The 25,825-nt window shown below is 47.7% G+C and overlaps 2 protein-coding genes across 4 annotated transcripts in view; one reads left to right on the top strand and one right to left on the bottom strand.

Annotated features, from left to right (window-relative positions):
* Positions 1–987: 987 nt before the first annotated feature.
* Positions 988–10,871, top strand: HPD (4-hydroxyphenylpyruvate dioxygenase; the record flags this gene model as incomplete). The annotated part of the gene is made up of 14 exons (XM_081338901.1): positions 988–1,052; positions 1,599–1,625; positions 3,519–3,581; positions 4,673–4,777; positions 5,274–5,316; positions 5,751–5,833; positions 6,621–6,710; positions 7,442–7,545; positions 7,852–7,929; positions 8,625–8,787; positions 9,233–9,304; positions 9,400–9,522; positions 10,009–10,125; positions 10,761–10,871. Exons 1-14 carry the CDS (start codon positions 1,050–1,052, stop codon positions 10,869–10,871), a joined length of 1,182 nt encoding a protein of 393 aa, XP_081195027.1. The 5' UTR covers positions 988–1,049.
* A 1,144-nt stretch (positions 10,872–12,015) lies between these two features.
* Positions 12,016–25,825, bottom strand: part of SETD1B (SET domain containing 1B, histone lysine methyltransferase) — a 36,178-nt gene continuing 22,368 nt past the window's right edge. For 2 of the 3 annotated variants that reach the window (XM_081338896.1, XM_081338895.1), the window contains 6 exons: positions 24,939–25,112; positions 24,358–24,445; positions 23,410–23,627; positions 22,682–22,829; positions 21,599–22,105; positions 18,471–20,541 (listed from right to left, as the gene is read on the bottom strand). In XM_081338896.1, the coding sequence (XP_081195022.1) occupies positions 18,884–20,541; positions 21,599–22,105; positions 22,682–22,829; positions 23,410–23,627; positions 24,358–24,445; positions 24,939–25,112 (2,793 nt within the window). In that variant the 3' untranslated portion in view covers positions 18,471–18,883. Of the gene's footprint in view, positions 13,922–15,583; positions 16,112–16,216; positions 16,355–16,823; positions 16,944–17,492; positions 17,625–18,182; positions 18,343–18,470; positions 20,542–21,598; positions 22,106–22,681; positions 22,830–23,409; positions 23,628–24,357; positions 24,446–24,938; positions 25,113–25,825 lie in introns of those variants that run through there. The other variant, XM_081338897.1, reaches the window with a different exon arrangement.

Below are 25,825 nucleotides of genomic sequence, written 5' to 3'. Positions count from 1 at the left end.
ATTTTCCCACAGAAGACGAGATCCCCTCGTTCGTGTGGGTTGGTAGGTGGTGGCCAGGTGGGAGCTGGCAGTGCGATCTGGGTTGGGATGTGGTTTCTTTCTTTTTTTTTTAATTCCATTTATATCCCGCCCTTCTCCGAAGACTCAGGGCGGCTTACAAGCTTAGCAGTAGCCTTCATTCTATGTATATGCCTGCTTATTAGGGCTTTCACACACCCCCAAGCGGCATTATTACAAAGTCAGCTTAATTGCCCCCAACAATCTGGGTCCTCATTTTACCTACCTCGGAAGGATGGAAGGCTGAGTCAACCTTGAGCCCGGTGGGATGCGAACCTGCACTAATTGCAGGCAGCTGGTGTTACTTAAGGAGGCATTAGCCCACTGCTCCACCAAGGCTCATGGTGGCAACTTGATGGCAACTTGATCAGAACCTCATTTCTTCCTCAATGAAACTGCTGAAGGTGTGGGCCCAGGAAGCAGATGTCCAGAGTTGTTTGTTGGTTTTCTTCCTAGACTTCTAACTTTATTTAATTTTAATTTCCATGCACTATGCTGACGGGGTGGTGTGGAATTGATTGATCAGTCATATGTTGACATTCAACCTAAAGAGAGAGCCCAGCATGAACGTGCCAAAATAAACTCCTTGTCCATTAAAAAAAAGGGGGGGAGGTTCAATTGCACTACCAAAGCCACCTTGACTGGTCCCTGGAGTTGCAAGACTGCCAAGAAAAATCTCCCTCAAATCTCCCTTCCCGTCAACAAATCTTGTTAAGAAGAGCCTGGGATTTGTGCTTTGTGCTGGAATCCACCACCTGAGAAGCTGAAGGATGGACGTCCTGCTCTGCCTTGGTGGACACGGTTGAGAAATATCAAGAGTTGTGTTTAAAAAGTTAAAATGTACATCTGGAAGAGGAGGAGGAGGAGGAGGAGGAGATATGGGGAGGAGCTGGGGTCCTCCTCTTTTTATAATTCAAAAGATTTCCACACTGCCTCTCTGCCTCTTTCCGCCTTCCCTCCTTCTGTTTCTTCTGCTGCAAGGAAAGACCAAAATGGTGAGGGTCCCAAGGCTTTGACCCTTTCCCCCCTCTTTTTCAATAACTTTTTACAGCATGTTTAGTTCCATTCTCTGCAAGATGGATTCCAAGCTCTGTTGGCCCATTCTTGTCATTCTCTATTTTCTAAAACTATGTGTCGAATTATTAACATACTCCCAAATGGTTGCTATTATCTTTCTCTGTACTATCCTTGCTTCTTAGCAAAAGGGCGCCTTGCTTTGTCTCTTCTATAAAAGTGGCAAATGTATTTTAAGACGCTGCTCAAACCTGCAGCATCACATGGATGTCTCAGTTGAGTGCCTAAACTCTTTTCTTTTCACAGAAGTGTCATTGTGGAGAATGTTGGATTTATAGGTTTTTCATACACCTTTTTTTAAAGACTGAACATACCACAGTCTAGATAAATGTTCAAATCTGAATGTTATCTGTCATCCTTAAACTGTAGTTTAAACTCACTCACTTAATAAGTTTTTCTTTTGCTTTGTCTTTTTTTTTCCTGGAGTCATTAAAAAAAAATCCATGTTTTATTCTTTTTTCTATCAGACAACCTATACAGATAAAGGAGAAAAGGTAAGCTCACTTATATTCTTAAATTTTTTGTTTGGCAATTAAAAATTTTGAATTTTAAAAAAAATCTTTCTGGTGAACCGCTTTAAGAGTTTCTTCTTTTGAGCGTGCCTATCAGTTGATTAAATAAATAAGTATTTATCCTTTAAAAGATTATTCACATTGGAATCTCAAATGCAGTGAAACAGACTGGGTAAAAGCCCATTTAAAAATAATGTTTTTTCTTAGCTATAGGAAAACTTGTTGTCAAAATCTGTTCTTAGCAAGCGACGTATGTTGCTATAAGAGTGGGTTGATACAAAAATAGCATGATGTGGTTTCAAATTTATATCTATTGGGAAAAAAACCACAGTTATCTTTTATTTAATCTGGTTCTCATTATAACTATGACTTTTTCATGCATTACTCCAAGCTGGATCAGCCATGGAACATAGCCTGATCTGGGACAAGTAATGAATTCCAGATTTCTGTCTACATAGCTTAATTATGCACTAGAATGAATAGATAATGCTACAAGCTTATCAGATAAATCTTGGGGGTTGTAAAAGAAGCTCAGAAGTGGGTGGGTTTTTTATGTGTGATTTTCCATCCAAGTTTACCTTGCAATTCTGGAAATCAGCAGCTGGGCATGCAAAACAGCCAAGCAAAAAAAAATAATTCGGTGCTTGGCTTAGCCTATTGTGAAATCAGCCACTATAATTTGGAAATCTTGGCTTATGGAGGCCACCCCCCCCAGTTGTGGTTTATTCAACAAACTGTCCTGAATGGGGGAAATAACTGGACCCTCCCACCTCTGTGGCTCTGACAGATAAATTTAACAATTCTCTTGAAATGGATGAGGCTTCAAAAGGTTGAACTTTGCCTGGAGTTTACAAACACGGCTCCGTGCTTTGTTAAACTCTAAACCCGGCTTGTAATGTCTGTATCAGACCAAGGCCTCAGCTGCTTCCGAGAAGGGAATGCAACCAAATCCAGCAGGTGAGAAGTTTTTCTCAGTTTTGGAGCTAAAGCAGGTCATTGGTTAAAAAAATAATATTAATTGAATCTTCTTCAAAAACATTACTCATGGGGAAACCACCAGCCCTTGGATACACCCCACCTCCTACGTAAGAGCTGGGTAAATATTTTGCAGTCAATTTAATCTTTAACCTAGCAAGGTTATCAGAAGCCCTGCCAGCCCAAACAGTGGTGAAGGCTGGGGGCATCTTTGCAAAATGATTGCAAATCCAGGGGTGGAAGCCACAGCTGGAATCAGCCAGCCCCAGGCCAAGCCAGCCTCAGCGGGTCTTTCCAGCCCTCTAAGAGGTCTCTCTTAAGGATGCTTCCTTTGGGGATCGAATTCTTCTAATAAAATATTTGTCACCCAAAGTAGAACTGGGGGTCCTTGGTGCTCTCCGAGGTTGGTGGCTTTCTTGCACACGTACCATTACCTGACAAGGTAGCATCATCAGGGCTAGAAGGGAGTGGGGTGTGTGTTTCTTTTATTTTTATCTGCTATAGAAGAACAAGCTCCACAGCCTTCTAACACTGATGATGTTCCCTAGTTGGGTCATGGAATGTCTGCAAGAAAACAACCAAGTTCAGAGAGCACTAAGGACCCCACCGTCCTCCTCCTCCTCCTCCCCCTCCCTTCTAGCACTGATGATGTTCCCTAGTTGGGTCATGAAATGTCTGCAAGAAAACCACCCAGCTCAGAGAGCCCCCAGGGACCGCACTGAGGTCTTCATCCAGCTGCGATCCTGAGAAATATGAACAAGAACCTTTGTTCAGACATTGTCTCTGTAGCTTCCACCTCCTCTCTGGTTGCAACCCAGCTTGCATCCCTGGGAATCCCCCTTGGCTACCCCCAGATCAGCTGAGCCGTAACCCCCTGCCCTGTCTTTCCTTCCCCTTCAGCCAGCCCGAGGCCGATTCCTGCACTTCCACTCCTTGACCTTCTGGGTTGGCAATGCCAAACAGGTAAGCAGGGTCTTGAGCAAACACCCCTCCGAGGCGGCTCCCGTGCCTGGCTGGGATGAACCTCAGCAGCTTTTTCCATTGGAGGGCAGAAAGGCGGGGAAGGAAGGATGTTCCAAACCACCACCTGTATTTGATTTAGGGTTTACGCCCGGCTGTCACCGAGACATCTGCTGCCCAGTGCAACCCGAGGCTGGCCAACCCGGGGCATGCACGCACACCCACAAACACCCACATAGGCACTAACAGGGCTGACACTTCAGGCCTCCACCCTGCAGAGTCCCCACATCTTGTGTGTGTGTGTGGGGGGTTGCAATCTGTCAATTTCCCAGGACGGCTGAGAAAGCCGTGCTGAAGCCGTTCCAGTTTTTCCTTCTGGCAGGGTTGATAATTGATCCCTGATGCCACAGCCCGCCTCTGTGGGATTTTTTAATTTATCATTTGAAGCAGTTCGGCTCCAAATCTTTCCCAGATCAACATGCTGTGCTTTTTCATAGGCTCACGATTCCAAAAGCACGACATAAGAGGGAAAGGGGAGCGTGGAGGGGAGGGAAAGAAAGAAAGAAAGAAAGAAAGAAAGAAAGAAAGAAAGAAAGAAAGAAAGAAAGAAAGAAAGAAAGAAAGAAAGAAAGAGAGAGAAAGAAGTCTCGGCAGAGCAGAGTATTTTTTTCACAAAGTGGCCTAGCGGGTGTTTGAATCTGGAATCTTCAAAACTTGACACATCATCTGGGCTGGGAACTATGGGACGCAAGTGGTGGAGCTCCAGTGCCTATTGGGCTCAGCAAGCAAAGTCAAGGATTGGGGATGATGGGACCCAAGGGGCATACCACACTTGGAAGGGGCTCAGATGGAAGGGAGGGAGGGAGGGAGGAGAGGGACAGAGGTAGAAGGAAAGGAGAGGAAAGGAAAGTCTTCCAAACTTTACAGTAGTTGCAGTCAAAATTCTCTCTCTCTCTCTCTCTCTCTCTCTCTCTCTCTCCCTCCCTCCCTCCCTCCCTCCCTCCCTCTCTCTCTCTCTCTCTCTCTCTCCCCCCATGAGGGGAGAAGGAGTTAAGAGGACCGTCATCTAATATAGCTTCCCTCTCTGTCTCAAGGCTGCATCCTTTTACTGCAACAAAATGGGGTTTGAAGAACTGGCCTACCGAGGCCTGGAGACTGGCAGCCGAGAGGTGGTTTCCCACGTGATCAAGCAGGATAAGGTAAAATGCACAGGCAACAATATCACAACTTGACGAAAGAGAACACTGTCGCGTTGTATCTCGATTAAGAGAGCTGGACTCTGGATGCCCTTTGAGGTCTTGAGAGTTGCCAATAGGCTGGTTCGCTCAATAATTTTCCACTTGGTTGTGAAGCAGTCAGCAAGTCAAGGCTCCGAGGTAGCAAAAGGAGGAGAATTCAGAATCTGAAGCCTGGAAACAGTTCTTTCAATCATCTCAATCCCAGCTTGCCCTTTTCCTGCTCTTCTTATCTTTCAAAAGAGATCTTGCAAAAAGATAATCTCTGGAAAAAGCAGGAAGTCAACATGAATTAGCAGGTTAATTAATTAACAGTCTTCATTAACCTTGGCCATCATCTCAGAAACTAGATGAAAGTTTCTGTCTGCTCCTTTGAAGTGACAGAGGAAACTCTTGACCATCCGTTAGTTGTGCCTTAGAGGCAGTGCATTAATTCTCTCTTTATTATGTTTATTTCCAGATTATATTTGTTTTCTCCTCGGCCCTTAACCCTGGAAATGAAGGTACATTTAGAACCGGTGGGACCAGCATTACCCTATTATTATTGTTGATGATGATGTTATTATTGTTGGTTGTTGATGTTGTGATTATTATTTCTTGTAAGGCGTCTCTGTTGCTTTTAGAGTGAGATGGGTGGCGTATAAATTTAATAAACAAATTTAATAAATAAGGAAATGTCATAGCAGGAGACCTCTGAACCCTGTTCAAATTAGCACATGTGATGTGCTTCTTTCCTATGTGGCTATCCAGTTAGTATATTTATGTATTGTTTAGTTATTTCTCGGATAATAAAATCGGCCGTTATTGCTTGAAGCTGCTATATTATGAGGATAGGCAGAAATTTTGAGGTGCTGCTGAATGGGATGAACAGATGCTGCTGAACATCTGTGCCAAAATAATAATATCCATTTTGACTCCACTTTTTCGGTCCACATAGAAATGGGACGACACTTAATACAGCACGGAGATGGCGTCAAAGATGTCGCCTTCGAAGTGGAGGACTGCGATTCCATTGTGAAGGTAAAGCGGAAAGCCCACTGGCACATTCAAGACTTTGCTTTCATGGGAATTTGCAGGTTCCTCAGCCGAATGCCAGTCTTGAGCATCGCCTTTATTTCAGAGAAGAAATCTGGACCACCTGTGACGGCCATGAACAGAACATTAAGCAGAGGGGCAGCTGCAATGGCTTGTGGGTCCCACCTGCCTAGAGCTAGGATAGCTAAATTGAAGGGAGTTGTAAGGATGTGATGGCCACATTGTCTAAGGCAGTGTTTCTTGACCTTTCTTGACACTTTAAGAGGTGTGGGCTGCAACTCCCGGAATTGCCCAAGATCTGGCTTCTCTAGAGAACAAACTCTATGGTTGGTGGAGCATGGTGGGTTGGTTGAACCAATGTTTTAAGTCAATGTTTCTCAATTTGACTACTTTAAGAAGGGTGGTCTTCAATTCCCAGAATTCTGGAATTGAAGTCCACCCTTCTTAACGTGGCCGAGCTTGAGAAATGTTGTCTAAGGCAAGCTGAGGGCAGTATTACAGTTTTGCTTTCGGTCTTTGGTGGTGAGTTCATGGAGAAAAATCAGTCCATGTGGTTGCTAGGTGTCCCAAGTGACTTGATGGCACATGATCAATCAATCTTTGGTGAGGGCCACATCTTGACAGCAGATCTTTAGTGAACAGGCAAGGACCTCTTGGGATGTTCCCGTGAGAAAATGCCAAACTTGCCCAGCATTTTGAAGTTTGCCAGTTCTCACCCCATCCTGTTGGCTGACCTATCTGACGCTACTTCATTCTCCCATCCTCCATTCAGAAAGCCCGAGAACGTGGAGCTCGGATAGTACGAGAGCCCTGGACAGAAGAAGACAAGCACGGGAAAGTGAAATTTGCAGTCGTGCAAACGGTAAAGACTTTGGAGAAAGGTTTCAAAGCAGAGAGGAGAAGAAGGGAGATCAGAATAGCAGGAAAAATGGTGGCTAGTTGGGTGGGAAGGCCTTCTCTAGCTTGGCATTCTTGAAATGAGTTGGCCTGAAGTTCTCAACACTTCTAGTCAGCTGGAAATGGTGGGAATTGTGCTGGACGGACCTAGAAAAGGCCACACTGGGAAAACTAAGCAAATATTACTGAATCTGGGTTGTTTTAAGATGAACAAGCACTGAAGAAAGCAAAATAAAAAGGCTGAGAGACATTAAAGGTGGGTCGGGAGTTGATGAGAAGAAAAAATCTGGCTCTTCTTCAGCTTGGTAGTTTGGACAGTTTTGATGTAGGTTGTCTCCCACTGCTTTGTACAAAAGAGGGGAAGGCCCCAAAATCTCATCTCCAGAGAGAGAAGCAAATGCTGTAAGGAAGGAAGCTCTCTGCTTTGAGATGGTCTGGCTTCACAGGATGGTCTCCTCCAATGATGGGCGATCTAGTTGCTAAAGAACTTCAGTTGCCCCAAAGATAGATGGAGCAAAGTCTGAGCTTTAGGCCAAAAAATATCTGGAAGGAAATAATCTTTCCTCCAGACCTCTCTGCAGATGCCAGAGACCTTCTGCCCAACTGTGGATGCTCTACCAGCTTCTTAGGAAAGTCTTCTCTCCAAACGTTGGTGCAATCTGATCATCTTGTGTTTCTTCTTCTCTGGCAATATAGTATGGAGACACCACCCACACACTCATAGAAAAACAGAACTACAAAGGACTCTTCTTACCTGGATTTGAAGCCCCTCTCTTTAAGGACCCGCTCTTAAAAAAACTGTAAGTATCCAAGCCTGCTTAGTTGTTGCCCTCAAACCCCCCGAGTGCAGATAAAACTGCTGGCTACTCTCTCCAAGGTCAGCCAGTTGTGGAAAGCCTAAGGACAGAAATGGGTTGGGCGGAAGCAATTCCAGATGTGCGTGAGAAAGGACAATTCAGTAGAAAAGAAGGAATAGGGGGGAAACCCCCCCCACATCCCATGGAAAATGAATTGTGACTAGTTTGAAGGTCACAGATGGGGAATCTGGGGAGAGAAGAAGATTGACCTGTGAACATGACATGGTCCCGTTTCTCTCTCGTTTCCAGTCCTGCTGCAAAACTGAAATTTATTGATCACATTGTGGGGAATCAGCCTGACCAGGAAATGCTCTCTGTGGTAGAATGGTGAGATTTTTCTTTGAAACCTTCCTTAAAATAAATATAAGCAGGTGTTGAAGCTGGTGGGACCCAAGTAGGACATGAAGGTGAAGCTTTAGCTAGAGTGTCCGTTAAGGGATTATAAGACACGGAGTACCAACTCATCAGGATGAGGAAGACTGACTTAGAAGAGGAACCGAACGTCGGACTCGCCAGCTAATGTTTCATTACTGAGTTCTATATAATCAGAAAGATGTTTGGGATTACTTTGGGATCTCTCTGGACAGACCATGGCCTGCTATGTGATCTTCAAGATCATTTTCTCCTCTGATCAAAGGTTTCTTCACCACTTTGAATAGATTTTGATATTAAACTCCAGGCCTCCTTAGGGAAATATCAGAGCCCTGTTTGGATATTTGGGTAACAAATAACTGCTCTTTGTGCTTTCCTGAGCAAAGACCATTATTGATTAAAGTTAATGAATAAGAGCATTTCAATAAGAGGACAAATGGCAAACATGGCCTAAATGTCACATTTTCCTTCTAAACCAATGCTAATAAACGTCTGCAGCAATCTTTCTCAGCCATTTTTAAGAGGTGTGGACTTCAACTCCCAGAATTCTTGGCTAACCTTTCCCAGTCCTTGACCAATATGATGTTGGATGGAATGAGAAGGTTTTAGCATCTACTTGAGGTCTCTTTTTCCCGGTATGGCCTCAACAGGTATCAGAAGAATCTCCAGTTCCATCGCTTCTGGTCTGTGGATGACAAACAACTGCACACCGAATTCAGCGCCCTGCGGTCTGTGGTTATGGCCAATTATGAGGAGACCATCAAAATGCCCATCAATGAACCTGCAATGGGCAAGAAGAAATCTCAGATCCAGGTACCAAAGCTGAGTCACCAGTTCTCTTGCAAAAGACCTTCTAGTTTTCGGGGTGGGGATATTTGCTATCTCATCTAGCTGGCCTCTTCTCCAACCTCCTGCAAGATCGTTAAGCCAAGATTGGGTGCTGCTCTAGCAGCAGGTGGGATAGTCAGAAGAAGAAAGATGTGTGGGCTGTCCTTAAGCCCTCTTGTTGTCTTCATGAGGAATACGGAGCCAGTGCTGAAACCTAGCAAACCAGGATTCAGAGCTTCAAACCAACATCCTTACCCAAGTCACGTCACAAGTCAGAATGAACCAGGAGCAAGCACTGGTGATGCTGTGATCTCCCCACTCGTAACCCACCAGAGCTCTGCACCACAAATGCAGGAGAGTGAGGACATGGTGATGTTCTTCAACCTGAGATCTTTGCACATGGTCCATCTTGGTTGCTTTTGTTCCACAGGAATATGTGGAGTATTATGGAGGCCCTGGAGTCCAGCACATCGCCCTGAACACCTCGGACATCATCACTTCGGTAAGAATGTCCATTTCTTTGCAATCCTTCCCATCCAAAATGTCAACCTCTTGGAATGGGCCAATGTTACACTCATGAATCTTCTCCTGATGTAGATCACAAACTTGAAAGACCGTGGCATGGAGTTCATGTCCGTTCCATCAAAGTACTACCAGCAGCTCCGGGAGCGGCTGAAAACAGCCAAGGTCAAAGTGAAGGAAAGCATTGATAAACTGGAGGTCAGTTGCCTTCCATTATAATAAGGGATCATGGTTAGAGTGTTAACCTAAGATGTTATCACTTTAGATGAGAAGAAATGGAGGAGAGCAGGAAGATCAGGAGGCCTCTTGAGGGAAGAATGGCTACAGAACTATAATTAAAAACTATTATTTATCGTTCATTCATCTTGATGGCAGTCCTTTTGCTCAAAGATGGATACATTTTATATATTAGACTGACATTTAAATAGCATGCTTTACAGATAGTCCTTACTTAATAACCATTTCTTTAGCCACTGTGCAAAGTTATGGCAGTGCTAAAAAAATGACTTGCCACCTATCCTCACACAACTGTTGCAGTGTCCATATGGTTAGTGCCTGTTGCAGTCATGTGATCGCTATTGGCAACCTTCCCAGCTGGCTTTCATTCCAACTTGCAATCAAAATGTTTAAAGTCGCTCAATTTCTTTGGCAACTTCCTTCAGTCTTTGGTCGTTCTCTTTCAAGGAACTCAAAATCTTAATTGACTTTGATGAGAAGGGCTACCTGCTTCAGATCTTCACCAAGCCTGTTCAGGACAGGCCGACCGTCTTCCTTGAGGTCATTCAGCGCTACAACCATGAGGTGGGTCCCTCAGGGGCAACGCCCTTCCAGGAAATTTCAACTGAAGAGTTGGGTGATAGGATTTCTGAAGCCTGCTGTTGCTGTTTTGATTGTCTGATCTGGAGATCTTCTAGCCTAGGGGTCTCCAAACCTGGCAACTTTTAAGACTTATGGACTTCAACTTCCCAACTCAGCTGAGGAATTCTGGGAAGCCCGTAAAGTCTTAAAGTTGCCAAGTTTGGAGACTCCTGCTCTAGCTCAGTGTTCCCTGATTTTGGCCATTTCTGAATTTGTGGACTTCAGCTCCCAAGATTTCAGTGGCAGTATAGCCATGGATAAGTATTCTGGCAGTTGAAGTCCATTCTCCTGAAATGGCAAGGTTGGGACACATCGTATCTGGCCAGATGCTATTCTAAACCAGAGGCAATTAATTTGAACAGATACGTGTTTAATTTATTCCCTTGCTCACTATTTTGGGGAGGGGTCTGTACATTCGTGAAGTGCAGAACTGGATCACCAACTGCCATTTGGGAGCTAAACAGAACATCCCAGCGTCGGAGAAAAGGAACCTTATCATTCTTGGCAGACACAGATTGGTGTGCAGGTTAGCAAAAAGATAGTACTCATGCCTGTTGTTTTTTTCCTTCCAAATTTAGGGATTTGGAGCAGGAAACTTCAAGTCTCTGTTTGAAGCCATTGAAATCGATCAGGATGCTCGAGGAAACCTCAACATCCTGACGCCCGATGGAGAGTCCAAGCTCGTGTAACGTCCATCAGCCCCAAAGGGAGATGTTCTCAGAGTGAAATGTGAGGGGCAAAGATTACACACCGATCTTCCATTGTAACCAGATCTTTTTTGTCAAATTAAAATATATATATATATATATCGAGCTTCTTGCATTGTCATTTTGGGGATAATGCTTGGAGAACGGATGGAAAACGAACCAGAGATGACGACACTTGAATATCTAAGGATTGGGAAAAATGGAACTGTGATGTCTCTTCTCTTTTTAGCTAACGTTTCTCAACCTCTGGGCAGGGTACAGGTAGTTCTTGACTTGCAAACGCAATTGAGCGCAACGTTTCTGTTAAGTGAGTTTTGTCCCATTTCACGACCTTGCTCGCCACAAGGGTTGAGTGAATCACTGCTGTTGATAAGTTAGTAACACGGTTGTTAAGTGAATCCGGCTTCCCCATTGACTTTGCTTGTCAGAAAGTCACAAAAGGAGAACCTGGGACACTGCAACCGTCATAAATATGAGTCAATTGCCAAGCGTCTGGATTTTGATCACATGATCCTGGGGACGCTTCAAAAGTCTTGACTGCAAAAAACGGTTACAAGTCCCTTTTTCCAGTCCTGTTGTAACTCTGAACACTAAATGAGATGTTGTAAGTTGGGGGACTACCTGTACTGTTAAAACCTAAAAAAACAAGCCACTGCATGGTGCGGCCGCCATTTTGACTTTTTTAACCTCCCCTCCCCTTCCTGCCGATCATCTTCCAGCAACAAGAGTCCGGAAGCAAAAATGTATATTCTTTCAAGCTAATAAACCAAGCACAGATCTTCTATAAGAAAAGTCAGTATATTTATGGTTTGCTTTATAAAAGTTACTATAATACAATGGTACATAGTATTCAATTCACAAAAAAATATGAACAAATATTTACAGAATGACACACCCACAACAAAGCAAAAAAAAGAAAAAAAGAAAAAAAGAAAAAGAAAAAGAAAACCCAAACCACATTCTTCAAAACAAAGTATGAACTGATGGCAGAAGCCTAGATGCAGAGAAAAAACGGTCCTACGGAGTTTTGTTTTTTTTATACAGTTGTTTAAAACAAAAGGGAACAGAACTTTTATTCCTTAAAAAAATCCTCAGTCTCCAAAGCAGAGATTCCTTTCTCTCTCTCTCTTTTTTTTTTTAAAAAAAAATCATTTATTTTCTTTATTTATTGAAAGGAACATAAAAAATATAGGTCATTTACTGCAAACCATTTTTTTTAAATCCCCTCCTTTTAAAGAAGGCCCTTTGCTCTTTTATTTTCTTTTCACACTGCAAATTAAAAACTGGTCTTTTTACAGAATTCATGAAATCGGCACAACGGAGGTCTTTCCCTCTGTTGCAAGACCAAGCCCCTTCCCCAATTTAGAGTGCTTCTTCCCACCCACCCACCCCCCAAATCCTTGCCTCATTTGGGCAGCTGCAGCAAGAAAGGGAGACACACACACACACACCCTGCCCAAACTGCCTCTGAGCATACACACCCTTCTTTGCTCACACGTGTGATTCTGCAGCTCACGCCGAGTTGCGTGTGTGCAATGAAGCACTTCAGAAGCTCGGCCCCATTGGGCTGTATTTTTTTTTTCTTCACGTCACTTCGACAAATACTAGTTTGGTAATTGTGAAGGAACATTATAAAATAGAAGAAGAATTTAATTTGCAAAAAACAAAAAACAAAAACAAAACTTGCAGATTGGCTTAAATACATTTTAGGTTGTCATTAATAGACTGTACACATTTTCTTCGTTTGAAATAAATAAATCTTTGCACATTAAGGTTATCAGAAAGGCAAATAAAAAAAAAGCCTCAACTTGGCATTTCGGGTTTTTTTTTAAATCTTCAGCGTCTTAATGCTTCTAGTTTGATCTACGCATTCGACCCCCCAAAAGTTGAGATTTTGTACAGAATTTACACTATACATAGCTTGACACAAGCTGTAAACGACGCCAGCTTCTTGCTCCTGGGACGACCCCCCCCAAGACGCTGACTCTCTCGTTGGGGTCTTCTGCTGGCGATTTTTTTTTCTTTAAAAAAAGAACTTCAAACTACTATTTGTCACTTTAACAAATTATTTACATGCTTTTAAAATACAAACAAAACAGCCCCCAACAAACAAAAATGAACGAAACAAAAAAACAACCCGCCTTTCCCCCCAATAAAATAAAAATAAAAACAACGTGTTTCTACAAGAAACAAGGGTTTTGAAGAGAAGACTTGGATGCCTATGTACAGGTGATGTGTCCGTTTTGAACTTCAAAATTTCATTGGAACCCACTGGTTTTCTTTTTTAAAAAAAACTTTATACAGAAATGCACTGAAATGATCCCTGAAAATAGGTAAAAAAAAGAGGACAAAGCTGAAATAATAGTATTTTGTCCGGGTTTTTAAACATGGCCCCCCACCCGCCTCCCCGTGGCAGAAAGAGGCTGTTTGGACGAGATAAGCAGCTTCCGGAGTGGGTTGGTTCCCTCTTGAACTCCCAAGGATGAACCTCAAGCTGGAAACCCGGGCGTGGGGTGAACGTCTGAAAGCTAGCTTAGCTAGGCAGTCAGAAGCGTGTTTCCCAAGCAACTGTGGTGTGAGAACTCAAGCAAAGATGAGGCCGCTCTTTCTCACTCCACCTCAGGAGAGAAGAGACGGGATGTGGGCACGTTCTCCAAGCGATGGCCTTCTTCTTGGAGATCCAGCTGAGGAACCTCAAGAAGAAGAAGAGGTGGAGGACCAGTCTGTGGTCACAGCTAGGCCCCTCTGAGCTGTCACTAAACACCCCCTCCCCCTCCTTTCTTTAGGATGGAAGAGAATTTGTCGAGATCAAATTCTTTCCAGCAGAAGAAATCTAACCATGATCAGAGGAGGAAAATCCATGGAAAAACCTTGGATCTAAGAAGGAATCCATTTCCACGTATCTCAACGCTTGACAAGCCTTCAGCTCTCCCCTTCTCTTCCTCTTGTGCCCAAGCGTGGCTAAGATTAACCAGCAGAATCAAAGTGACAGCAATAGACCTAGGATACACTTTCCTACATTTCATTTTGCACTTAGAAGAAGAGAAGAAAAAAAAGGGGGGGGGAGAGAAAGTTCGTAAGATGTGAGAGAGGTCAAAAGGAAGCTTTTCCTGCACAAGCTGCTACATACATGTCAGAGTATGCCTGTGTGGAGAACTCCCCAATGGGTTACATTCACAGCATGAAAGGGAGTAAAGGAAGTGACAGACAACCATGACCTGGTCTGAATTATGGGAAACGGACGTGGGTTTGTCCACGATGGGAGGCACCACATGCCAGACACTGACAAGCCTCAGGAGAAATGGCGAGACAGCAGGGAAGAGAGCAAGACCTGCCCTCCTTCCTTCTTGGTCAAAGCCAACTTCTCGGCCTTCAAGGTCGAGGACACCTCTACAGATTAAGGTTGAGGTTCCCCTTGCTTCTTCCTGTCCACTCAGCCTGTCCATCCACTTCTTTAGGTCTCAAGTCACAGACCTCAGCTGGGCACACCAACCGATTAAGGAACATCCAGAAGAATTGGCTAGCAACGTTCTACCATCTTACACAGGGCAGAACACAGAAGCCAATATAGGCTAAACCACAGGTTTGTGGGGAGGAGAAGGAAAGGGGTCAGGCGGGTCTAAAATAATTTTTAGGCCACCTCTGCTTTTCATCTAGTTGATGGGTTTTTAGCAGGGCCGGCTTTCAAGGGCAGAACATTGAACCAGAGATCAGAAGGTGCCACAGGTGGGCTAACCATCCAAGATTTGCCCTTCAATTTGAAGGTGAACCCTTCAGCCCCTCAGCCCCTCCTCTGATGTTTGAACCTACTTGGTTTGCCACAGGAGGACCACCTTGGAGACCGCTTTTGACAAAAAGGTGGTGGGCAGCCAAAGGTTGGTTTGAAAAGTCTTTGCTCTCAAGGCTGTGCCAGAGTGGCAGGTGGTGGTAGAAGAAGGATAGAGCCAGTGTGCCACCTTGTAGCTGCCCGGCTGACCTCTACCAAAGCTGGCTTAGCTGCCAAGCAAGACTTTGGTCCTCCTGGGCTACAAAGACCAACCCGCTTGCATGATCAGGAGGTCGAGAGGAACACCAAGACACTGCCAGAGAGGAAATGGCAGCTTTTGCTTTGGGCTTCTGAGCCACTCTAGGAGCCGAGTCCACCTTCTCCTCTATGCCCCGGGAGGGGACAGCTGTCCTTCTCCTGCCCGACAGAGGGGAACGACGGGTGCCCGGCAGGCAGCAGGGCCTGGTGGACCCTGCCCAAAGAGGGAGGGACCTTCTCTGCTTTCAAAACCATCAGCCACGGCTACACTGCTGAGGGACGGAGGGCTTTTCAAGAGAAAGGCTAGGATGCTCCTCGTGCTAGACCTGGAACTTCGTGAGCGAGCACGGATCTCCGATTTCTTTGCATTCGGAAACTGAGGCAAGCTTGGCGGGATGAGACACCCCACCCCACCCCCCATCGCCGGTCAGCTGGACGTTCCTTAAGAGCTTCAGCCACCTGCAACCCCACATCGAATGGACTCCAGTTTACGGATCCTCCCCTTTTTAATCCCCCTCTCTGTCTCCGCTGGATGCATTTCAACCGTTGGAAGATCCTCGCTTGCCCACCCATCCAGGAGCCCCCAGCCCCGCCCCAATCTGCAAATGAACGAGGAAAAGTAGCAGCATCTTATGAAGAAAGTCATGTTTTTAACGAAAGGACAAAATACCTGTCTGTGCCCAACGGGAGCTGGGCCGATGCGGAGCAGGAGGGCGGGCAGGGAGTTAAAAAATAGTGTTTTGATGTCGGAACGACTCGGGAGCAGACGAGGGGTTTGATGAGAAGCACCTGCAGCACGAAAAGCCCCGGTGTGCGTGTCTGAAACTGGCCGGTCGTCTTTGGGAAGGAGAGGACCTGTGGCCAGTGGATCGGCTTTCTCTTTTTTCACTCTCCCATTTTCCTTTCCTCTCCCTACTTCCTTTCGCTCTTTCTTCTCCCTCCCTTTTTGGCAAAAGCGCGACCAGGCACCCTCGGACCCCTGCAGTCTGGAGGCCGCCGGCACCCGGCCCGCCACGGGGGGCTTCTAGTTGAGGGTCCCTCGGCAGTTCTCGGAGCCGCATAGGCAGGGGATCTTGACGTCCTCGATGGGGAACTTGTAGTCGTAGGTGATTTCCTCGTTGACGCCGATGTGCTGCTTGGAGTAGATGACGATCTTCTTCTGTGACTCCACCGTGACCACCTTCGCGTAGCAGTTGGGCTGCGGGGAGAGAAGCCAGGTGAGGGCTGGCGGCCGCCCGCGGTGCCCAGCCCACCACAGGCGCCTCGGGCGAAAGAGGGCCTGCCGGAGTGAGGAAAGACTCACGTTGCAGCTGTGGTTGATAAACCGGGCAAAGTTTCCGCACTTGGTGGCGTCGATGATGGTGTCGTGGTCCACCCGGAACATGTAGCTGCTCCCGATGCCTTCATCTTCATAGCGCTTCTCCCGCATGTCCGCAATTACCTGTGGGGGACACCTCCAGTCAGGCCCAATTATGCGCTGGGGAGGGAGGGAGGGAGGAAGAGAAGGGAGGGAGGGAGGGAGGAGAGAATGAGATGGGAGGGAGAACGGAAGGGAGGAAGGAAGGAAAGAAGGAAGGGAGGGAGGGGTGGAGGGAGGGAGGAAGAGAAGGGAGGGAGGGATAAGGGACCCAGACCAAGGGCAGCTGCTGAAGGGAAGAGGATTTCAATAAAAGCCAGACAGAGCAGGGATACCCCTGACCCTCGAAGCCGGCCTAGCGGTTATAAAATGCAGAGCCGAGAGAAGGTCTGTGGTCAAAGGCCAGAGGGCCTGCCGGGCAAAGGACGAAGGCAGAAAGAAATGGGACGCTGCCCGCCGCTCAGCTGCAGATCTTCGGTTTCTTAATGCTTCACTAGGATTGGGAGAGCTTCTGCAGCAGCCTCCGGGGACAGGGTTACCTGTGGCAGCTTACCTGTCGGATGTTCTGGCCCACGTACTCGATCACCATCTCGTCGGCAGCAATGGGCTCCATGGCAAAGAGCCCCCAGTCGTGAATGTGGCTCTTGCAGAATTTTAGTTTTTTCTTCCGGAACTGCAGAGCGGAGGCAGAAGACAGACTGCTTAAAAAACAATCCGCCCTGGGGAAGCGCGAAGCTTCCCACTTGCGAGGGGCCACAATCTAAGGCAGAAGCAACCCTCCAAGCGGAGAGGCGAGGGGGCTTTGGGGAACGCCGATGACCCGCTGTCCTCCTTTAGCAACCACAACGGGGTCAGGCAACTTGGTCACTACACGGAGTATTTGCGAAGCGAAACCGCAACCGTGCTTACGATCGGACTTTGGCTTCCCTTGGCTTCGCACACCTGTGAAGGCCGTCAATGCGAGGACGGGGGCAACGTTGCCTTTTCAGCCCTGTCGCGCCGGGGAACATTGCCAAACAAGGCAGTCGTTACAGAAGGACTCCTTGCAAACGGCTGGGCTGCGCAGCAGGGTTGCGTGACACAATTGCCTGTCCTCGGAAGGATTTGCACTTTGGGGCTTTTTTCTTTTCTACCTCTGCCCCATCTAAGCCTCGCCTGTGTGGGGGTGTCCTCCTCCTGCTCCTCCCAGGCTTTCATCCCTTGGGGGGGGCGCCCAACCCACCTTGAGCTGGTTGAATTTCAGCAAGTCGCTGTCGCAACTTCCGGTGAAGGATGACAGGAGCCTGCGCTGTTCTGACCGCCGCTCGGAGCCGGCCCGGGTGGACACGTGTAGCTGAGCAGGGATGCTCATTCCCTGCGGGGAGAAAAGGGTCATCGTGGGCCAGGCAGATTTGGCATCTGGAGTAAGGGGGGGGGGAGGAGTCTCACTCGGGTAATCCTCGACTTACGGCCACAATTGAGCCCAACTGTTTAGTGACCGTTCGAGGCTACAAGGGGGCTGAAGAAAATGCCTCATGGCTGTTTCCCACGCTTATGACTGCAGCAGCATCCCACCTGTGGTCAGGTGATCAAAATTCCGACCCTCGGCAACGGACTCATATTTATGACGGGGTCACGTGACTTTCTCACAAGCAAAGTCAACAGAGGGGGCCAGATTCATTTAACGACCACGTTACTAACTTAGCAACTGTGGCAGGAAAGGTGGTAAAATGGGGCTAAACTCACTGAACAACTGTCTTGCTTAGTGACAGAAACTTTGGGCTCAGTTGTGGCCGTAACTTGAGGACCACTTGCGTTGGTGTAGAATTCCCTTTTTCTCCTTTCCTCCACTCCGCAAAATTCAAGGCACGTTTGCTTCGAAGCCCTAAACCCCCTCCCTTCGGCTCACGGCCCACCAGGGCAGCCCCCTCACCTGCGTGTCGGTGGGAGGGTCCTCTGCAAACGCCCGGCTGTTGTTGAGGTATTTCAGCTTGTCCTTCTTGTCGATTTTGTAATAGCCTTCACTTCGGGCACAGCCGGTGACGTGTTCCCGCATCCCATCGTCCCGTTTCTTCTTCTTTGGGGTGAAAAAGCTGGTTGGTAACAGCAGGATGTTAAGGGAAAAAAAAACACCCAACAGCAGGGGTCGTTAAATGCTCCCCCCCCAAGAAATAAACAGTGCAGGGAAAATTCAGTGTGAGCTCAAGGCAGAGTGCCAGCTGGGGGCTACTTGCAGATGAGGGCTTCTCTGCAGGGGCACCTACCTGATGTCACCTACGTAACGGCGATGCCCATCTCTAAATAAGTGTTTCTCAGCCTCAACCACTTGAAGGAAGTTGGGGGATTCTGGGAGTTGAAGACCATCCATCTTCAAGTGGCCAAGGTTGAGAAAGACTGTCTTTGCAGGTTACTTGCAGATGGATCTTCTCCGGAAGACACCTGCACTCTGAAAAATGATCTCCCTGGTCCAAAATCTGTGAATATCTCTGAAACTTCCCTTCCTCAAAACAGAAACCATCTCCTGGCAGAATTTAGGATAAAAAAAATGGGGGGGGAGCTCCCCAATTTTTTTTGACTTTCCTGGCGTTCTTTGGCCAGCGTTGTTACAAAGCAGAATCCGGTTCTGCTCCGCCTCTATGCTTCTGCTGGTGGCACCCAGCAGAGGTTCTGAACATCGCCCGGTGTATCTGGTGGCCCGGAGGTCTGGCGGCCGCTCTGGCAAAGGATATGAGGATGGTACACCCACAGAGTGTCGTTGAGCCAATCCATGCCGTTGTCTTGCTGCAACAGGTGGTCATAGGTGACGCAGAGGAACTGGATGTCCTCTTCGTCGATCCCTCCGTTCCAAATGTCGTACAAAATGGTCATCTCCTCAAACTCAGAGCGGGGCCGGAACTGGAACCGAGGGGGAGAATACTCGGGAGAAGGGATCTGCGGGACGTCGTCGGGCCTCTTCTTCTGGCGCCTCCACTGCTGCCTCTTGGCCTTCAGGTAGCCTTCTTCCTCTTTGAAGTCCTCGTTCCACTGGTTCTCCAACTCCTTGAAGGGCAGCTTCTCCACCAGGACGTCGGGAGGGAGCTTCTCGTGGAAACCATCGTTCCGGAAGTCCAAGGTGACCGCTTCCGGATCTTTCAGAGCGTAGAAGCCCTCTGGATGGCTGCCGAACAGCTCTTTGTTCACAGGACTTTCCGCCAAGGCCACCGGGATGGGAAGCAGGGGAGTCTCCACGGGCTTGTCCGAATAGGCCTCCAACAAGGGTCCCAAAGGAGAAGCTCGTTTCGGCCGGCCCGGTTTCCTCTTGATGGGGAGGATGGACGGAGGGGTGGACGGAGGGAGAGGGGGCGAAGCCATGGGGATGTCCGGGAAGGGCAAGACGGACCTTGGATCCTGACCGCACTCCTCTAGGGCCATGTTGGAGTCCACGAACAAGCAAGGCTGGACTGAGAGAGGCTGACCAGGTGCCAGGTCCAGGTGGGTGTGAAAAGCTGGCACAGGGGGGCTGGCAAAGGGGATAGGGGAGGGCACGCTGTTCACGCCGGCCAACAAGGAAGCACCGAGAGGCTCTTTGAAGACTTTCTCATCGGGCTCCTCCTCCGACGGCTTCTTGCTTGACAGAAGGCAAGGGAGGGCGGTAGCGCCAGGCTCAGGGAACATAGGCGTGAAGGTGAAATCCCGCCCAGGTGTCCGGGGAATGCCCCCACTGTTGATGCCAGGGGATTGGGACGGGTACGAAAAAGGGCTGCCTGGCACCGGAGGGGAACTCAGAGTCAGGCTATTTCTGGTGAGAGGCGCCTCGCTCCCCGGCGTGGCGGGGACCGTGTCTGTGCTGTGGGACTTGGAGAGACTGTGGGAACACTTGGCTAGAATGTCCCGCCCCGGCGTCCGGGGCAGCTCCTCTTCTAGTGCTGTCTTGCTTGGGCCTAAGTGATCGTGGAACTTGTCCGGAAGGAGCAAGTATTCCTCTTTATGAGGTGCAACGGAGGGCAGGGGAAGGGAGCAGGGCGGCATGGCGGAGAAAGGAAGCCCGGTGGACTCCAAGTGAGTCACCACTTCCCTCCCGGGTGTCCGAGGAAGCTGATCCTCCTCAGCCTCAGCTAGGCAGGGCGATTTGCCTTTTGCTTGGATTTCTAAAGTGCTGTCGTTGGGCTTAGTAAAGGAGGTCCTGTTGGACAAGACTTCTCCAAAGAGTTCCACCGGGGTTGGAGGGCGGAGGCCTTCACCATCCTGGGCGACCAGTTTAGGATCATCCAGCATCTCAGGCTCCAGTTCGACGTCTGCTTCGGACTCCTCCACTGGGAGAGGGAAAGAAAGGGAGGCATGAAGGACCACCATCACGTTCTTCAACCTTCTCTGTTACAGGTATGAAAGGAACTTAGCCTCTGCCTGAGAAACAGAATGGTTTCCCATGCCAACCTACCCAAAATTAGCCCAGCAGGTCCATTTTTTGTAAAAGCGACATGGAATATGGAATCCTCGGTGCTCACTGAACTTGACTGCTGGTTGCAGACATTTCGTGACCCAACTAGGTAACATCGCCAGGCAAGCCAACCACCAAGTTCGGAGAGGCTCAAGAACGCCACGGTTCTACCCTGAGCTACAGAGATTCCCTTCTATTGTAAGATGAAGTACTCTGATGTAAAAAAATAACATACATCTACATGGCAGGCCAGACCATACTCTCTTGCAAAAGTGATCGTGTGTTTTGGAAGACTCCCATGTATTTTACCACCGCTTAGAAACTGTGTCCTCTAAGCTTAAAATTCCTCCCTTGTAAATCACAACGCGTGTTTCCACCTGAGCAAAGACTCCGTGTGCCTTAATTTTACATACTGGGGAAAAAAAGAGAACTTTGAGCAACTTATATTTACCAATAAAGGAGAACATTTGTAGCTTAGGGTTGAAAGGAGGGGTCCTTGCATGTTCTCCAAGCTTGGTTGCTTCCTTGCAGATGTTTCGTTACCAAACTAGGTAACATCGTTGAGTGCTGACGTTACCTAGTTTGGGTAATAAACGTCTGCGAGGAAACAACCAAGCTCAGAGAGCACCAAGGACCCCCTCAACTTATATCCACATCATGTCATATAACTTATATAAATAAATTAGCGACATCGCTGGAGCATCGCCCAATCCTTAATTAATATTTGAGCCTTGAGTTCCCTGGGGGCATTAAGAACCAGCCATTCTTTTTAGGTCACGCTTAAAGAAAACAACCCCTAAAGGTTAGACACCAAGAAGTAGCCCGAAGGTGGGCTTGATGGAGACGGCAAGCCAGGCCACGGCTTAGCGGGATGGGTGAACTCAGCCCCCGGGAGACGCCTCGCCGGACACCGGAGGAGGGCAAGATCCTACCTGTCCTACACATTGGAGACAGCCGGAGCGTCTCCTCTTGACCTCTCTCCATCACCACCAGCACTTCGGCAGCCGAGGACTCCTCGGGAATCTCCTGGCTCTGCTCTTCTGCTGGCCTGGTGTCTTCTTTCATCTCTCCTCCTTCTGGAGCCGGAGGGTCCGCCAGGGCCATGTAGTCCTCCTCCACCGGAAAGAGTTCCAAGACCGTCTCTTTTCCGTCCTCGTCTTCTGGGCCCGGAGGGAGGGGCTGGAGGGCCAGTTCAGCCGGCAAGGTCTCCCGCTCTTGCGATAAAGAGACCCCCACGTCATCCTCCATCTGTTCCTCGTAATTTTCACCCTCCTCCTGCTCATCTTCTTCTTCTTCCTCCTCCTCCTCTTCCTCCTCCTCCTCCTCTTCTTCGTCTTCATCATCAGAATCAGAACTTGTCCCAAATTCCGAGGATTCCTCGCTCTCATCAGACGATTCGAGTTCTGCTCTGGAACAGGCCGGGCTTCCAAGATCTTCTGCTGGAAGGCAAAAAAAGGTTTCGTGGTTCATTCTGATTTTAATTTCTCTCTCCTGGGTTCAGACCAGACCAGAGAAACCGACGTCTTTCTGTCAGCTTCCCAGCTGATTTTACTCCCTTTGCTGCGCGGCCTCACTGAAGACAAAACCTCTCTGATGTCACGAAAGTTATCTGAACTAGCAGCCGCTCTGGCATCCCAAACAAAACTTTATACCTAAAGCCCTTTTATGTTGCAATGAAATATTCATCAGAAAACTGCAAATTTGTTAAGTTGGTAAGGAATACGGCCGTGCAGAGTCAATGGGGGAAGCCGGATTTGCTTAATGGTTGCACGGTTCACCGTTGACAACCGTGGCAAAGAAGACTGTAAAATCGGGAGCAAGTCGTTTAACAACCATCTTGCTTAGCCACGGAAATTTTGCAACTGTGGCCGTAAGTCGAGGACTACCTGTGCAAAACTCCCTCCTTTGGTTACTCCTTCGTTCAGAATATCGTCAGCTTTGGGTAATTTCCCTCCCCCCCCATCAATCTGTTAAAAAACAACCTGCTGTTTTCAACTTCTGATAAAGCTGCATACCTTCTTCAGAATCTTGATCCCCTTCCTTTTCGCTGATTTGTGCTTCCGTCTCGTCTTCTTCTTCCTCCTCCTCCTCCTCCTCCTCCGCCGCCGCCTCTTCCTCTACCTCCTCCTCTTCCTCGTTGACATCTTCCTCTTCCTCCTCTTCCTTAGAAAGAAGGAATTTGGAAAGTTCAGCCAATACGTTTGGCCCAGGGTGAGAGAAAAGGTGTGGGCCAAGGGCTGGCCTTAGGCTAAGAAGCCTCAGCCCTCAGTCACCTGTTTAACAGGCAGACCTAAAGTTACGGCGGTTGGTCCGAGATGTATCTCCAGGGCATCCGGCTGGGAAGAACTAACCTAGATAAACACAAGCACCAGCCACAGACCGACCATGCGGTAGCCTGAGTAGCAAAGCTTTACTCTCAAAGGCAGGGCATGGAGGAAGAATATAAACAGAGATCCTTAAATCCTGCCAACTTCACTAGAAACACCTCAGCAGTAAGGAGAGCTGGCTTCAGGCTGTAACCCACTTGAATCCTGACCGTCCTCTTCCTGGATGTAACCGAGGACTCTGGGACAGCCTTCGGCGATATCATTTACCTGATCATTTGTCGTGTTAGTAACACACTCCTGTGGATAAGACATTTTATGAATGGCCTACCTACAAGGTGAGGTTCGGGGTTCTGAGGATCTTTTGATTCCTCATCACTTATGTCATTGTGGAAGTGAAGAGAGCTCAGGGTACATACCTTGTCGGACACGGATTTCATCCCCCCTTCCTCTTCCTCCTGCTCTGCCTCCTTTTCCGAAGAGGATTCCTCCTCCTCTTCCTTGCCCGAGTCTTCCTCCTCTCCTTCACTGTCCAGCTCCAGTGGCCTGGCCGGTCTTCTTCGGAGGCCCACAGCTTCCGGATCTTTCCTGGAGAGCTCCAAGGCTGCATCGGGCAGGTCTCGATCTCGTTCAGATTCTAAGTATAAAACAGGTGTGTTGAGGGGAGGGGAGAGAGTCAGACACAACTTCTGCAAAAAATAATAATAATAATAGTAAAACCAAAAAAAAGAGACACAGATAAGCTGATTGGACAAGGTTAAGCTCCTGGATCCAAATACAAGCTTAGAGAAGTAGCGTTATCACGCCCGCAGCGCAGGACATGGGGCCGGCAACATTGCCAGTTGTTGTAGGGGACACCGTGTGCTGGTTCACGCAATTTATTAAGTCAAAAATGCAGTTGGTTTGGTTTGACTTAGATTATGTGAAAATGCTCAGCCCTGCATATGGTCTCTGGGGAGACTTATTCATTTATTTATATTTGTCGTTCAGCCTTTATTGCTGTTTGGAAATAAGGAGGCGGATGCACACAATACTCTTTCCTCCTCCTCCTTTCCCCACTACAACCCCCCCTTGAGGTGGGCTGGGCTGAGAGAAACGGACTGGCCCAAAGTCACCCAGCCAGTCTTTCCACACTTAAGGCGAGACTTGAACTGGTTTCTAGGCCAGCACTTTAACCACGATACGTGCTTAATGTTCCCACTTGGCCTTCCTGGGCACGCTTTCAAGATATTATCGAGATGCTCTCTGCACACATTATTTGGTCAAGCTTAGAGAGCGGTGGGGTTCAAGCTAGCCATGCCAAATGTAATCCTACTGGGGTTAAGCCCGGCTCTAATCTGCAAGAGGAGGGAGCAAAGCCTACCAACCTTCGTCTTCATCATCTACGGAGGTGGATGGCCGAATTCGCTTCTGGTCTCCAGCTGAGGCAGCTTCAGGTGGCTCTTTTCTCTTCACCTGAAGAAAGCAAGAGAACGAAATCTCTTTTGGGAAGGGGCCATTTGCTAGTTGTCTGGCCTTAAGACTCACAAAAGTTCAAAAAGAGCCTGGCTACAGAAGAGATTTCCTACATAGGTAGTTCTCAACCTACAAAACATTCGCTTATAGACCACCTGAAGTTACGACCGTTAAGCGGGGCTATGACCAACACCTTAAGCCCTGATCATGCTGTTCTATGGGACTCCTAATCATTGACCAAGAGTTGTCCAATCCAAGGAGATGAAATCTACATATAAGGTGCTCCCAAATAACTGCTCTTCTGAACCTGTGGCGCTCTCTCTAGAGACCACTGTTGGTTCCAATTCACCTGCTAGCTGTCAATAAGAGCTAAGCAATCCAACGTTCCTTGAACAGGTCCTCCTACAATCTAGCATAAGGTCAAAGTTCAGGGCCTAAACTCTGCACTGGACATCAAAGCAAAGACCCACTTCCCGTGGTTGAATGCTCTTACCTTAAAAGACGGTAGCCGGATGGCCCCTCGTAGCCCAATTCCCAAGCCGATCCCTTCGTATCCCAGCCCTTCTCCTTTATTCCAGTTCTCCAGAAGACAGGAAGTGATGCGGTCCTTAGGTTTTGGCTTCTCCTCATCTTTATGGTCCCCAGATTTTACCGGGGTCAACGATGCCTGGGAAAGACAGGCAAGATCTCACTTTGGGGCCAAAGGAGCCTTTTCTATTCTATTCCTTTTCTGCAGCCTTGTATTTCTCTGAACAGGTGCAGTCGGCTGGTCTGTCTCCACGAAGATGACCAGAGCTTTCCTGATTAAATCTCACAGGAGAAATTCACCATGAATAAACCCTGGGAAGCTAAACCCAGCCCCACACAATCTGGACCTCAACCTTGTTTCCTGCAATTATTCCCAGATTAACTGCTGGATCTTCGCTTGGTCTGATCTTGCACTCACGGCTGCAAACAGGATGAGTTTTATTACCCAGACTCCAGTTTAAAGCTGTACATTGCCAGAATCTGGAATTTTAGTAATGGTCACCTGCAGCAGAAAGCTATCTGAACTCAACGCTATCATATCATCAATTCAAGATTGTATTCATGTCTGAAAGCAGGCCGATGTTTTATGGGTATTCAGATACATAACATATTGAATCATGCCACTGGAGACGAGAAGATAGATGACCTAGACTGGTGTTTTTCAAACTCAACCAATTTTAAGATGTATGGACTTCAACTCCCAGAATTCCCGAGTCAGCCATTCTTGGAGTCGAAGTCCACCTGTCTTAAAGTCACAGGTTGAGAAACACTGGTCTAGAACTCAGGTCTCCACAAACTTGGCAACTTTAAGAACTGTGGACTTTAACTCCCAGAATTCCTTAGCTAGCATGA

The sequence above is a fragment of the Vipera berus genome (assembly GCF_964194415.1).
Source record: "Vipera berus genome assembly, chromosome: 14".
Classification (NCBI taxonomy): Eukaryota; Metazoa; Chordata; class Lepidosauria; order Squamata; family Viperidae; genus Vipera; species Vipera berus.
The sequence above is the reverse complement of the archived record's forward strand: the minus strand, read 5'-3'. Positions and strand labels throughout refer to the sequence as shown.